The 15,190-nt window shown below is 32.7% G+C and overlaps 3 protein-coding genes and 1 non-coding gene across 8 annotated transcripts; 3 read left to right on the plus strand and 1 right to left on the minus strand.

Annotated features, from left to right (window-relative positions):
* The first annotated feature begins 638 nt into the window (after positions 1–638).
* On the plus strand, positions 639–5,718 carry LOC130815897 (E3 ubiquitin-protein ligase AIRP2-like). 4 transcript variants are annotated; one of them, XM_057682417.1, is made up of 5 exons: positions 639–1,213; positions 2,267–2,417; positions 2,520–2,586; positions 2,666–2,900; positions 5,146–5,718. In XM_057682417.1, coding segments are annotated over exons 1-5 (534 nt in total). In that variant the 5' UTR covers positions 639–1,133; the 3' UTR covers positions 5,147–5,718. The 4 variants fall into 4 exon arrangements, with proteins under 4 accessions (XP_057538400.1, XP_057538398.1, XP_057538402.1 ...); XM_057682415.1 differs by having other exon boundaries at positions 5,188–5,718; XM_057682419.1 differs by having other exon boundaries at positions 5,151–5,330.
* Positions 5,719–7,463: 1,745 nt separating this feature from the next.
* On the plus strand, positions 7,464–11,728 carry LOC130815895 (sphingolipid delta(4)-desaturase DES1-like). 2 transcript variants are annotated; one of them, XM_057682413.1, is made up of 2 exons: positions 7,464–7,830; positions 10,325–11,728. In XM_057682413.1, the coding sequence occupies exons 1-2, from the start codon at positions 7,663–7,665 to the stop codon at positions 11,138–11,140; spliced, it is 984 nt and encodes a 327-aa protein (XP_057538396.1). In that variant the 5' UTR covers positions 7,464–7,662; the 3' UTR covers positions 11,141–11,728. The 2 variants fall into 2 exon arrangements, with proteins under 2 accessions (XP_057538396.1, XP_057538397.1); XM_057682414.1 differs by lacking the exon at positions 7,464–7,830 and adding an exon at positions 8,561–10,202.
* A 16-nt stretch (positions 11,729–11,744) lies between these two features.
* LOC130815898 (tetraspanin-19-like) lies at positions 11,745–14,869 on the minus strand. The gene is made up of 5 exons (XM_057682420.1): positions 14,514–14,869; positions 14,240–14,339; positions 13,495–13,575; positions 13,291–13,395; positions 11,745–12,277 (listed from the first exon to the last, which is right to left on the minus strand). Exons 1-5 carry the CDS (start codon positions 14,663–14,665, stop codon positions 11,999–12,001), a joined length of 717 nt encoding a protein of 238 aa, XP_057538403.1. The 5' UTR covers positions 14,666–14,869; the 3' UTR covers positions 11,745–11,998.
* A 172-nt stretch (positions 14,870–15,041) lies between these two features.
* Positions 15,042–15,114, plus strand: TRNAV-UAC (transfer RNA valine (anticodon UAC)). Its single transcript has one exon. It is a non-coding gene; the product is annotated as a tRNA-Val (tRNA).
* Positions 15,115–15,190: the final 76 nt, after the last annotated feature.

Here is a 15,190-nt window from a genome sequence, read left to right on the forward strand (position 1 = left end):
ATTTGATATTAATAACTTTGTATTGAGATAATTCAAACAAAATCTAACTTGACTATTTTTTTAATGTATAGATTCAAAATCACAAATTAAAAATAATGAATAAATAGTATAATATTTTTAATATTGGAGTTAATTTAGAAGGGGAAACTATATACATAATGAAATGATCAAATGAAAAGAATCAAGTTGGTTGAAAACTTGAAATAAAAACTATCCAAATACTTTTTTTACTTCCCTATAATTTATAGTAGTGTTATATCACTTTTTTTATTCTCATTTACACATTTAATCATTCTTCAATGTTAAATAATTTGAATAATCTCATTATTTTTTAATAAAAAACTTGTGATAATTTTTTTTAAGTAAATGAGAGTATTTGCTATGATATTTCAAGTGGAAAGATATTTTATTCTTCTAACATCTACCCCATTCATCAAATACAAAAGTCAAACATTATAGGCTATGGAAATTGGACAGCAATAGTATAGAAACTGTGGGTGGACGAATCTAAAAGTTTGGATAAGGCCAATGCTACCATATTATCATTATCACCATTATTCTATTTCTCTATTATATTTTAATTAAACCTTCTTTAACATTATATTTATCACTATTTTGTTTATTTTTTCTTATTATTTATAAAATATCATTATTATACAGTATGTAAGTCAAGCTCAAGATGACATTTATAGGAAAATACCACTTGTCATCATTCACATCCTCCACCCTTTCTCTTTGCCTTTACATAAGTGAACCCACTTTCCCTTTTAAAAAAAGAAAATAAAAAGGAAAAAACAAAAAAAATCAAAAGGAAGTTCATAGAAAAACCCAGAAAGTGCAAGCTTCCCCTCCCTATCGAGAAACACTTCCTTCACCTCCACAATTAGTAGAAAGAGAGTGTGTATATGTTTGTTGAGTACTTTTCAATTTTTAGGGTTTTTGATGATTTTGAAAATTCAGTTGATTTTAGGTGGAAATATTTAAATTTTTTGATGGGTTTTATTCCATTTTATCTAATTTGATGATGGTTTTGTGGGTTTCGTTTGATTTTGGCTTTTTCTGGGTATTTTAAATTTGAAAGTGAAAGAGGAAAAATAAATTAGAGAGAGAAAATAAGGGATTTTTAGTAAGAAATGTATGTGGCTTCTATGCGAAAGTCTTTCAAGGATTCACTCAAAGTGTTAGAAGCAGATATTCAGCATGCTAACACTCTGTAAGCCATGAAACTCTCCTCCTTTTATATTCATTTGTTCTTGAGAATTTTTATTTCATTTTCAGTTTTTATAAAGGTAGTTTCTTTTGGGGTTTTAGAGGTAAAATTTAAGGTTTCTGAAGACTTTTTAAAATTCCCAATTTTATGATGTTGGATGCTGCTAATCAAGTGTAATTTTATTTCTGGGTTTCTAAATTTTATTTCTTTAGTACTCCTATATGATCTTTGATTGTGAAAATTTTAGTTCTTGCTGGTTAAAAATCTGATGATGAATTTTGTTGTCTTTGATTGAGCTGTCTGTTTGGTGACTTTTGAAAAATGAACTAATTTGAGATTCATTGTTTATTGAGATTCATTGTTTAGTTCTTTTGTTGTCTTTATATTGTGGAAATTTGTTTCCAATGTTTAATCATTATGGTCTTACAACGGTGGAGCTCAAAGACTTTGATACTTTTTAAGTTAATTGTGGTTACTTTTGGAGTTTATTCTTAATATGTTGTGAGTTATCTAAATCAGGATATTGCATTTACATTGAAATCATAAGAGGGTCTATACTGTTGAGCAACATGGATGAACAATGTCATTGAATATTACCACATTATGCGCCATTGTAAACAATTGTGTCATTTTGTGAAAGATAGTGCGGAGAACTTGGTCTGTGTATAATGGGTGATTTTCTTTTTGTTGAATGGAAGAAATGGTTTTGGATTATAAGTGATTATTATGGATTATAGCTAGTAGTGTTTGCTAAAGCAATAGGGAGCCAGTAGGTCAATTGCTGGAGAGTCTTTTGACATTGAGCAAGTTTACTATGTCTTTTTATGGTCATTCTGTTTCAATGAAGTGGTGCAGAGTATCTATGAAAGTTATGCTAGAGCTTGTTTTGATAGTTTGATTTGAGACGACCACTTGGATTGACTTATTGGTTTATGCAGTCAACACCGTCTATTGTTAAGGTTTTGGCATTAATTTATTGGTTTATGTAGTGGACTTTATCCTTTGAGTTTAAAGCTTTGAGATGTTCTAATTTGATGAGTTGACTTTTTTATGTAGGGCATCTGAGTTACCTAGAGAGTACGACGGGGCTTGCCTTCAAATGAGATTATCCTACGCTCCTGCTGCTCATTTCTTTCTTTTCTTGGTTCAATGGACTGATTGCAATTTGGCAGGAGCACTGGGCCTTTTGAGAATATTAATTTACAAGGTTAAATTCTACTTTGAAACTATTATTCCTAGTTCCTTATTGATGAGTACAATATCATAGCTTGGTTCTTAGTATTTGAGAGTTTTAAACTATTTTGTGTAGGTTTATGTGGATGGCACCACTACTATATCAACACATGAAAGGAAAGCAAGTATTAGAGATTTTTATGGTAGGTGCCTTTTGTGTAATCAACATTTTGAGATGCTCATCTCCTTTTCACATAATGATACATGTTTTATTGATTGCAGCGGTAATATATCCTTCGTTATTACAACTTGAAAGTGGCGTGACTGATACTGAGGATAAAAAGCAGAAAGCTGTTTGTATGGAAAGATACCGGAAAAAAGATGGGGAGGAATATCGGCAGTATACAGATATGGATATCGAAAGAGAGGAAGAATGTGGTATATGCATGGAGAACTACAGCAGAATTGCGTTGCCTAATTGCAATCATGTCATGTGCCTGAAGTGCTATCGAGAATGGTAATTTAAATTCTTTTGTCACTTTTTAATGTGGATGCGTTTAGAGGATAATATTGATTCTTCTGTCGCTCTCTAGTGTTGAGAACTATTGTGGGTAGTATCAATTACTTAATCTCTTAGTTTACTGGTATGTTAATTTGGTTTGTGGTTTGTTTCCTGTGTTTACCCACAATAGTACTGAAACTTTTGATCACTATTTTCTTGATGCGTCCTTGTCCATATTAGTTCTCCCACCTCCTCTCCCTGTTGTATTTTCCGAAAAACAACACTCCTCTTCTTACTCGTTATCTTTAAAGGAAATCCAAGTGTGTTTGATCTTGATTTGTATGTAAATCAAGATATTATATTTCCAGCTGTATGGCTGTTAAGGTTGGTGTGCATATCTTGAAGATGAGTCAAATGCTAACAGAATACCGGATGATTGATCAAGAAAGATGTGTACTTTATGCATTCCCAGTTGATATGATGGCTTTGCAATGGCTTATTGTACCCTTATAAAGCAGAGTGGGAAACTTGTTGATTGATTAGAGCTATTGGGACGAGTTGGATGCAGCTTTGTTTGGTTAAACATGTTTATGGTGAATTAGAATTCAACTCAATCGAGTCAAAGTGTTGATGCAAAATATATGGTGTTGTTGACTAGAAATTAAAGAGAGAGAGAGAGAGGTGGGGGGGATGGATTTGCTTGAGGTTGGAAGATGATTTCTATCGGCAATTTTCGGACATGCCTAGATTGTTGAGGTTTTAGCTTGCTTTCTTCAAGGCTTTAGCACCTAATGTGAGTTTGTATCAAACATTGCTTCTTAATGGCCTTGTGGCTTCATAGATTCTCGATGGCATGGGGCTGAATCCTAAATCGCCTGAGTGACAACTGACATCTCTGTGGTGTCTTTTGAGATAGTATCTTTTTGACTTCTAAAAATGCTATTGACTAATTAGAGCTGGGGAGCTTTTGACATTCTGTGAAGGAGAGAATTTTTTTTGTGGCCTTATGATTATAGTGGTTTTGGGTTTTGGAATATCTTGTGTTTTTTTTATTATCTGCCGATTTCAGACGTGAGTGACTCAGTGTGTTGGGCTACAACCTCTGCCATATTAGCTGATATTTAGGATAGGACTTTTCATTCCTTTTTCGATCGTTGCTACTCAAGCTTGGGTAGGATAGAAGTGGAATGCGTATATGACAACCAGCTTAAAACTTTATGACATTCATGAGAAATACCGACCTCATCTTTGGGAATTTATGCTTTAAGGAGGAACATCCATTACTTCCACTTCCAGTTTTGGGCATATACGATCTATGTTGATATTGCAGTTCAATGGTGTTTGGAGCTAAGAGTTGTCTTTCTTGATGTCATTGCAGTACAATGTTAATTTGATGAGACGATTTTCCGGAAGTTGGTCACTAGAATAGTGAACCCAAAATGTGATGTGTTTGAGCCCCATAGTGCAAAAGAGGGTTTTGGTCGCGTTAACGGTCGCAAAACGGAAAACTTATACGATACAATCGCGACTCGCGATACGCTAATGCGGCCCTGTTTTTGCACCATGGCTTGAGTTTCAAGAGTTAGTCGAGGACATGAAGATAAGTAAGTTTTTTCCCAGATATATTTGCACCTTGTGTTCAACGGACACATCTAAGTTGTATAATATACACACCCAATTGATGCAGATTGAAGACATGTGATCCCAATGATGTAGAGGGTGCATCTTGTACAATAAAAAGTGAAGCTTGGGGCTTAATCATATTCTTCCCTGGTGCAACTAATAAATCGAACTCTACTTTTATTTTATTTTATTGATTTTTTTTTTCCAAATACTTGTATGATTCTAGTCCGGGTCTATGTAGTTCCGACTCATATTCCTCCGCAGACGCCTGTTTTGGATGTCTTTAATACCTTGTATTTAACCAACTTTCGGACCCTCACTGTGCTCCTGATCGATGTTTTCATATTGGTTGATAGACCTATTTTTGTTGCTAAGGTGTTGGAATACTTGTTTACTATGCCAACTATCATCTTTCTCATATGATCTCTTTTCTTGGGGCAATTTGAGCGAACCTTTTTCTTCCCATTCTATAACGAAAATACATGATTAGATTTATATATATGATTGGAGAAGGAGGTTATTAATCTATGATTTCCGACTTTGTTTTTTGTATTGTTAAAATATATACCTTATGCTGACTTGATATATATTCCTCCTTCCCTGATCACTTGATTTTCTCATCTGAGTTGTTCTTCAGAGCAGAATTGAGATTTGAAAGTGATTATGTTGTATATCGTAGGCGCGCGAGATCACAATCATGCCCCTTCTGTCGAGACAATCTCAAGAGGGTGAACTCCGGAGATCTTTGGGTGTTCACCGACAGTAGAGACGTGGTCGACATGTCAACATTGATGAAGGAGAATCTTCGGAGGCTGTTCATGTACATAGAGAAACTGCCCCTGATTGTTCCTGAATCTTTATTCGACGCCTATGATTCCCACCTGAAATGAGTGAGCCTACCCTCCGTACATCCGCAAATTTGTAAGTTTTACCGTCTCTGCATAGCCTGTTATCCGTTGCTACACAGCAGTTGCGGATGGAATTTGGTCGTTTAGGTTAGTTTAGAAGTCTGTTCATTTGTATGTTCCACTGCTTATTATGTGGGAAATTCTCTGGCGGAATTATGTTGACGAGAAGGATGTGGGCCGGGTTGTTCCTTTTTATGGGTTTCGAGTTTCGTAAATTTGTATGTAGGAAAATGTGTACATGTTTGTACAGCTGTTATATTCAGAAAAAATGGGTAATGAAAGGAACTCCCTTCATTTGTTAATATTGTTTGTCTGGCTTATTCAATATGTTAAAATTGAAGGCTTTACTGAATCACAAGCCGTAGCTCGCTCAAACCCGTCTGGGCCTGTGGCCCTAAATTTTTGTTCAATACTTCTGTCCGATATACTCTAAAATGCCCTTCTCCCAACTTAACTGTAACGAGTTAGCCCTACTTCTGGACTGTGAGGCGAGGCTTGGTGCCATTACTTTCGATTAATTCTCGCCTGTCGGATGAGGGGATGAGGGCTTATGTTTCTAATGATAAAGTAACTTTGGGTTGTATTTAGAAGTAAATATTTCATTATAAATCGTAGATTTTTATTATATCATAAATAAAGAATTGGAGGATGTTGAGATTTAAAAAGACATTTTAAAATGCTCTCGTTAACTATTTTGAAATCGGTTTAAATTTAAACTTTTAATTTTTGATTTGTCGAGCAGCTAATTTTAAATTTTTAAATGAAATTTTATTTATAAATATATTTGTAATTTATTTATAATTAAAAGAGGGCATATTAAGGGCCTAGTAGAGTCTTAGGCTCACTATAAGTTAAAAGTTACACAAATTATTGTGAGAGATGGTCTTTTTGAGAGATTATTTCGAATTGAATGAGCTCATTATATATTTTTAAAAATATTGTAAAGTATGCATTAAGAATAATGTAAGTAGACATTTAATTTAGTAGCGTAGCATTAAGAATACGGTGAGTAAACATTAATCTTTTCATGGACTGGACTTGAGATACGTCTCTCAAAGAGACGGTTTCTCAAGAGACTCTAAAAATTATATTGCATTTCTTGTTAAAATTAAAATTGTAAAAATATAGAAAACAATTTAATGTAAAACATTGTGTGGTTCATCCATATTTTTATTTTTGTCTAATTATTATAATAATTTTCAAGAAACACATTAAAATAATTTTCAAGAAACACATTAAAATTACGGGTCAGACACTTGACTTATATTATACAACAAACTTAATTTGAAAATCACCAAAATCTAATATGATGACCTAAATATCCAAATATGATAACATTAATCAAACTCAATATCATCCGATATGAACTAGATTGAATTTAACATCATTTTAGAAAAAAAAAAATTGAATTTGACATTATTTAATTTAAAATTTTACTTGAATTTTATATGAACCGAATTTGACATTATTTAATTTAAAATTTTACTTGAATTTTATATGATTTGAATTTAGGTTAAATTTAAACATAAAAACATTCAATTCGACTGAATTCAAGTTTTGAATTTTATTAATTCGATGTAATTCGAATCTAAAATAATTGAATATAATAATTAATAATAATTTTTCGATTCAGCTATATGATGCTCGGACAGGTCCAGTATGGGGCCATTGCCCACATCTGTACATTGGTCTAATTAGATCTAAACATGTTTTTTCTGATTACAAAGTCTTAATTATAACTCATAAATTACTCCATCAATCGCAAAAGGTATAAACCCTAGCTGTAAACCCAACATATAAAAAATAAAATATTGAACTCCAACAGAATTCGTATCATACCTCACATGAATGGAAAAAAATAAAACATGAACGTGAATACCTACACATGCACCATTTAAATACACCTCCTTTTTCCCTCCTTTCTTATTCTTCTTTCTTACTTTTTTTCCTTAATATATTTACAGGAATTCGAGCATTGATATACCAGGTTATCCTTCGGATTATTTGATTAAAAACTATAATATTATTCGGTATAATTTTCAACCCACTATATACTACTACTGTCCTCCATTTCCCCATGATATCTAATATACATAAATAGTAAATTCATAAGCAAATTCATTTTAAGAGTTTACGTTTTCAAGGTATCTTATAAATCAATATTAATTTTTATAAATAAAACTTTGATTAATAACTGTCAAAATAAGGAGGAGAAGAAGGAAAAACAGAGTAGAGAAAAGGGGGAAATGGGGGCAGGAATAAGGGAAGAGAGAAATGAACAAGGAGGGGTAATGACAACAGATTTTTTCTGGTCTTATACAGATGAACCTCATGCTTCAAGAAGAAGACAGATTCTTTCTCAATACCCTCAAATTAAACAGCTTTTTGGTCCTGACCCTTGGGCTTTTGCTAAGGTTAGTAAAGATTATACCTTTTCTCAATTTTTTTTAAATTTTTGTTTGGTTGGGGCTGTAGATTTGTTTATGTAATTAGATTAGATCTGTTCTAATGAGCATTGATCATTTTTTTTATTTTTGTTATGAAATTTAGTGATGGGTATTCGGTATTTTATTGATTTGTGTGTATTTTTTGATGGGTTTTGTTTAAATTTGATTGCTTTTCATTGATGATAATAATGCAATCTTTTTTATTAGTTTATGTGCTTATAGACTCATACTCCATTATTTTTGTGACTTCTGTTATGAAATTTGTGATGGGTATTGGGTATTTTATTGATTTGAAAGGATTTGTTGATGGGTATTGATTTAATTTTATTGGTTTTGATAGATGTTAAAAATGCAATCTTTTTGTTGGTTCATGTGCATCAATTACATCATGAGTGGTAATCAATGGAAATAATTAAATGGACGAAGAGTATATTTTTGGATGATCATAGTAGGTGAAATCTTGGTTCTATAGTACCAAATGTTTGTGATAAAGGCTTTGTCATTGCTGGTGCAATCCTCTCTATTTTCATCATGGGTATTCATCTTTGTTTTAGATGTAATTAATATTTGTTCTTTTGGGGTTTTATGGCATTGAACATTGATGATTCATACCTTAGGTATGATGATGATTGATAAGCTTAGTTATATAATGAAGTATGATATTATCTAAATTTTATAATATTTGCAACTGATAGTTACATGTTTATGGAGTAATGTCACTATTAATCAAATTATTCTTTGTATCCGTGAGCTGCATTTGGTCAAAAGTCTGCCCTTTTTTTTGATGTAACAATCGCAAAGCGGCTTTCAAAGTAAATGTGGATGGTTTGGCGGTTATCAGAAATTTTGGTCGCTAAAAACGATTTACAATAGGGTGATGATAAGGTAATGAAGGGCCATATTTAACACTGCAACAAAGGTCCTTTTAGTTGCTTGATGCAAAATGATGAATCCAACTCATCTAGTAGTCTTCATTTAATCTAATCAAAAAAATATAAATGAGGATTTTTCTATAAGATTAAGGAGAGTGAATAAAAGGGAAAAAAACACTAGATGAATAGGTTTGTGAGCTGACTTTATTAGATAATAAGTAGAGAGGAAATATTTGCTAGGAATTTGACTATAGGACTGATTAATATGAGACATTTTGCAATGAAATAAAATTTGAAGTATGTACAACAGATTAATAGATACTGTAGAACCATCAAGTACGGATTTTGTGTAGTGTTTTGTGGGGGATAAAGTAGTGTAATGTAACTACGTAAGAAGATTTTGTGAAAGGGATTTGCTGATTATTTGTCCTTTATTGATGAGGCCAAAAGGTTTATAACTATTGGGTTTCAGATTGTATTGAATTATCGTAAAATGGCTAATCAAATATAGACACTTTATTTGAAGTTCTAACATATCAACCGAAAATTTCTTAATTGTCACAATAGCAAGGTTATTTACATTCAACCCTCCAAAACTTAGCCTAGATATAACCGATATAATGACATTGAGGTAATTACATGTTTTTCTATGTGCTCATGTTGTTGTCTACTTGTCTTGGTGGTTTATCTAAAGGTTGATGCGTGTTATGGGCTTATTTCTTGGTGATAGCTAAAGGATATTGTCTTGGAACTTTGTAAATTATTTACCTTTTCAAGTTAATTGTATATCTAAACGAGAATTTTGATAAATGGCTTTTAGCTAGCTTTTCGGCTGACTTTTGGCTTTTAGCTTGTTGGTTTGTCAAACAGCCAAAAATGTGTTTCGTATATGGCTTTTAAGACCAAAATCATAAAGTTGCTCCGAGTAGCTTTTTGTTGTCTTTGCGACAACTAACAAATCTATCTCTTGTTTGATGGATTGAATTAGAAATCAAGAGTTCAGGGACAAACTAGGGGTAGCCCCTATTTCTGAAAAAATGCGCAAAAATAGATTGAGGTGGTTTGGACATGTGCAGAGAAAGACATTTGCCGCCCCTGTGAGGAGGGTAGAAAACATTATAGTAGAGGGTAAGAGGAGTCGAGGAAGACCCAGGATAACTTGAAATGAGCAAATAAAAGTTGACTTACATGAGTTAAACCTCTCTGAGGGCCTGACTATGGATAGGGGTAGTTGGAGGCGCCATATCCATGTGTTAGACTACTGATTGTCCTCTTAGATTACCTTTTGGTGTTCTTGCCATCTTGCTTCTCTCATTTCTTTATTATTAGTGTTTGCTTTCTTTTATTTTGTAGTTGGTTCTACTTATTTATTTTATTTATATGCATTTAATTTATCTTTCTCGCGTAGCTATGTCTCCTTATCTTTCTCGAGCCGAGGGACTCCTTTGGCTGCGCTCTCCTTTATGGGTATGAGTTGCCGTCGTCCTTTCCTCCCCAGACCCTATCCATAGTTCTTCTATAAGTGGGATATACTTGGTAGGATGATGATGTTGTTTGTAACCTTAATGTGCTATTCTTTTGTCTTGCAGATTACTTTGGTTGTGCTGATTCAGCTTGCAACAGCAACCCTATTACATGATGCTAGTTTCCCAAAAATACTACTAGTATCATACTTCTTTGGTTCATTCCTCAACCACAACTTATTCTTAGCCATCCATGAACTAAGCCATAACCTCGCTTTCTCTACTCCATCATACAATCGTTGGCTCGGAATCTTGGCAAACCTACCTATTGGTGTGTCGATGTCAATCACATTCCAAAAATACCATCTTGAACATCATAGGTATCAAGGTGTTGATGGAATGGATATGGACATTCCAAGCAAAACCGAGGCCTATTTTGTTCGAAATGCCTTCACTAAATCCATATGGGTACTATTCCAACTCTTCTTCTATGCTCTCCGACCCTTATTTCTCAAACCAAAACTGCCTTGTTTATGGGAATTCACTAATTTTTCGATCCAATTGGCACTTGACGCGGCCATGGTCCATTTCTATGGTTGGAGATCATTCGGTTATTTAATCTGTTCGACTTTTGTTGGTGGCGGGATGCATCCAATGGCCGGTCACTTTATATCAGAGCATTATGTGTTCAATCCCCAGCAAGAAACATACTCTTATTACGGCCCTTTGAACCTTCTAACATGGCATGTCGGTTATCACAATGAGCACCATGATTTTCCGAGGATTCCAGGAACAAAGCTTCACAAGGTTAGAGAAATTGCTCCTGAGTTTTATGATGGTTTGGAGTCATATAAATCTTGGAGTCAAGTTATATACATGTATATAATGGATAGAACTGTGGGGCCTTTCAGCAGAATGAAGAGAAAACCCAAGAAGTCGTAGTAACAACAAAAGATTGAGATTGGCTACATAAATTAATCAATGGGTTACAATGGTCATCTACATGAATTCTTCTCCATTCTTTTCGATTTCCCAAGAAATCAGAGTAAAGATTGAATTTTTACTGAATTTTTTGATTCTGTTTTCTTGTTTTCTTCTCATTTTTTTGACATTTACCCAAAATTTCTGATATTGTAACATCTTGAGGGATTGGCATATGATATAGAGATCAATAGAGAAGGATGCTAAATATTGCTAAAATGTATTCATTCATAATCCATTTACTTATTCTTTCAGATTGATTTCCCTGCTGTAGATGTGCTTTTGCTTATTCAACTTTCTGCACAACTTAGTTTCCCTACTAGATCAATGATGACGTGGAACTAAAAATGATTAAAACGGGTTTAAATGGTTAAGTTCAGATTACAGTCTAGTTTGACCCAACTTTCGGTATTTGATTCGTGTGATTTTCGAGTCACTGATCAAAATTACCTATGATACTCACTGATTTTTTGGTTCAGGCCAATTTTGGATTGGATAAAAATTCTGTCAAATCCCAGACATGCAATATGCAAAATATCACATTCACCAAGCAGAACATTTTCAATTTCCTCAAACATCAAGAGAGGAGAGAGCATATATCTTTATGTCACAATATATCCAAGGCGTCATATACTCCTTATGTCTCATTAAATTAGCTACATTTATCTTACAAACTGAATGAGACGAAAACTCGAAAAGAGTATATTATAATAGCCTATAATACATATGAAGCTAAAATCTCATATTGGAATACTAAATGAAAAATATCCTGATAGAAAATATTACAATGTGCATTTCATACATGTAGTAGTACTTCTTCTAATAGTCCCTAGGCATCGTTTTCGTCGTGACAGCCATGTTTTTGCCTTTATTGGTCTCATCTCTATCGGGATAACCAAGTGTTCGAGCGTAGGATGCAGCCGCATAATAGTAGTGTGGATAAGGTTGACCTACAGCATATGGAGGAAGTCCAGAGTAATGATTTTCAGGGTTTAACAAAGGAAGTTTGGTTATTATAACTTCTTCGTCTTCAAAGTCTAGGCGCGGTTTAGGGGGTCGAGATGATCTCAACACCAAGGCTAGCAAGAATGAAATTACCTGTCATAAGTTATAACATTGATCAGTACAAAAATGGTAAAAATAAGTCATCTATAGGATTGGAAAACAAGGCTTAGAATTAGGTTGACAGTAGATAAGGGCATATTCCTTCAACTGTACTGATTCCTTATTGTTCTTGTCTATAGTCATCTTTGGTATGTTACAATACCATCACATTACTCAATCTCATTACTGGAACCCATTCAACCAAAAACTTAAACCATCGATCGATGTTTAAAGGCCAAATATATGTTATATTGGCTAATGGTTGTTAGTTAAGAACTTTTGGTTGGAGCTCTGTTGGACGTTGGTTGGTTTGACCAGATTGAAGTATTGACCGATTTGCTAGCAAGTTAAGCTACTTGCAATTGTTTAAATTAGTTGTAACTTGTTATGAAGATGTTTGGTAAAAATTAGTTGTTGGTCAATACTGTTTAATTATAGAGAAAAAGTAGGTCAAAAACCTAAAAACTAATGAATAAGCTACTCATAGTAATTTTTTGGTTTTAGCTTAAAATAGGATTTTTCAGCTGATTTAGACTCAATTTATTAAACACTTATGTTGGTTATTTGCTCAATTACAGCCAAAAGTCAAAGTCAAACAATGATTAAAAAATCATTTAACAAACATACCCAAAGATATTACTTTTGAATGTTAATTACAAACAGAGAACTTAAAATAAGTATGATACTCAAATGATTAATTGATTTATTTTACGATAGTTTAATATAAACCGAAATCAAAGAATTCGATAATAAACTTATGCTACCAAGAGCTGTAACTTATACAGACTAATTACTTATTCTAACGCCATTAAGTGACTACCCATTAAGTGACTACTATTTACTAAATGAGGGTGAGATTTACGGAGTCGAATATATACAACATTAACCATGTTAGTGATAACACTATCAAAAATATTGTTCCTGATAAACCCTAAACAGCAAACATGATATACAACTTCACAAAACAGTATCTTTACTAGTTGAAACTGGATTTTAAGATTTAGAACCTGAGATGAAGCTATAAAATAGCCTAGTTTTCTGAAATTTTCCTTCTTAGAATCAACAAATCTCACGAATGCATCAAACCTTCCGGTAGGATCTGGAGGGAAATCCTTTTGCACCAACAAAAAATTTAAGAATTAGTTATACCAACTACATTAACTGACTAAAGAACAGATCTAAACATTTGTATAAGTTGTACTTAATAATACCTTATACCAGTCTTTGTTTAGACATATATCAGCTGTAAGTAAACCTTCCAAGCAAATCAGCAAGAACAAAAAGAAAATATACTGCGGTTCATTAATGTTTAAGGTCCAACACATTTATTCATCACATAGAATAGGCATAACACTTACTTAATTCTACATTATGTTTTCTAAACCAACTTGGTAACTATTCTTCTATGTTATATATTATTGAGAGGGTTTTTAAATAAATAATCTGAATTATAATCCACACAGTCTCGATCGATCCTAGATTTTGTCTGACAAGTATAATTCAAAAGTTATAACAATAATACTTCAAATTTCGAAAAATCTAACCACTTCCAACCCCACCAAGACCCAATCGACTCGACCTTTTTTTTTGTAAATTTTAAGTTTAATGTCAACAAATTTTGATATTTTTCAATCAGTCTACAAATAATTAAAATATTTTTATAATTTTATTCATTATAAGAACTTTTTGAAATTCTAACAAAAAGGTTTACAAATTTATTTGAAGCCATGAAGAATATATCTTTTTCTCAATTTCAACCAACTTTTTCAATGATTTTGACGGTTTAAAAAAATATAGAGGAAGTATGTATATATATGAGCTCACTAAATAAGTAAATATAGTAATCTTCCGTCCTTTAGACTGTATTTTTTTAGCCTTTTTTTCTGTTAGAGTTTTTGATTAAATGGGATAAATACTAAGCGACTGAGGGAATATAAATTATGATTAAAAGGATACTGAAGATAGTAAGCAATGGAGTCTCGTAGTTGCTCCAGCATTGCCTATAAATGCTACGAAACCAAATATGCCTCCTGTACCGATACATGCCCATAGAAACCTACAATTATCAAAAAAAATTTTAAGAATTATAATAAAGAAAAATCATATATTTTTGACGTCATAAATTATACAAGTAATTTTCACTCATTTTGTTGCATCCTATTTTAGAGCAAGTAAAAAAATTTCATAACAAGAAATTTGAAATAATACTTAACGAAGGGGAAAATTATACCATGAAAGTGTAACAGTTTGATTATCTCGAAGGCTAACAGCAACAATCCATGCAGAATAGATAAAAGTCGCGATTGCAGTAATAGTCATAATGGAGTTTGTCAGCTTAAGTGTTACAGCAACACATGATCCTTTAGAAGCTCGTCTATCCATGATAAGTAATGTTTTCTATAATGTAATCGAGTAAAAAAGACACTTACATAAATTATCGAAAATATATTCAATAGTGGTTTAAAATATTTTGCAATGCAATGTGGTGTAAATTTGGAAGATCATCTTGAATATGTTATGTATGTTATATAATGTTTTAGTACCAAAGTTTAGTCATGATTGGTATACTTTATTTTTGTTAAGCACATAGCAATTAGCATATTAATTGCAAAAGTTTGACTTTTCAAGCTCTATGAAATTTCCTATTCTCTATATTTTACAAAAAAGTTAAAAGAAAGAAACTTCCTGGAAATTGTACAGCCTTAAAAATACTGAACAATGAATAAATTTATTTTCTGCTACAGTTATGGCATGAATTGTTGCTGTGGTGTAGTGGTTATCACGTCAGTCTTACACACTGAAGGTCCCCAGTTCGATCCTGGGCAGCAACATAAATTTTTTAGCTGTTTTGAGAATGGTTGGACTGTTATGGTAACAAAAACATGAATTATTAAATGAGACTGTGTC

The sequence above is a fragment of the Amaranthus tricolor genome, chromosome 6 (assembly GCF_026212465.1).
Source record: "Amaranthus tricolor cultivar Red isolate AtriRed21 chromosome 6, ASM2621246v1, whole genome shotgun sequence".
Lineage (NCBI taxonomy): Eukaryota > Viridiplantae > Streptophyta > Magnoliopsida > Caryophyllales > Amaranthaceae > Amaranthus > Amaranthus tricolor.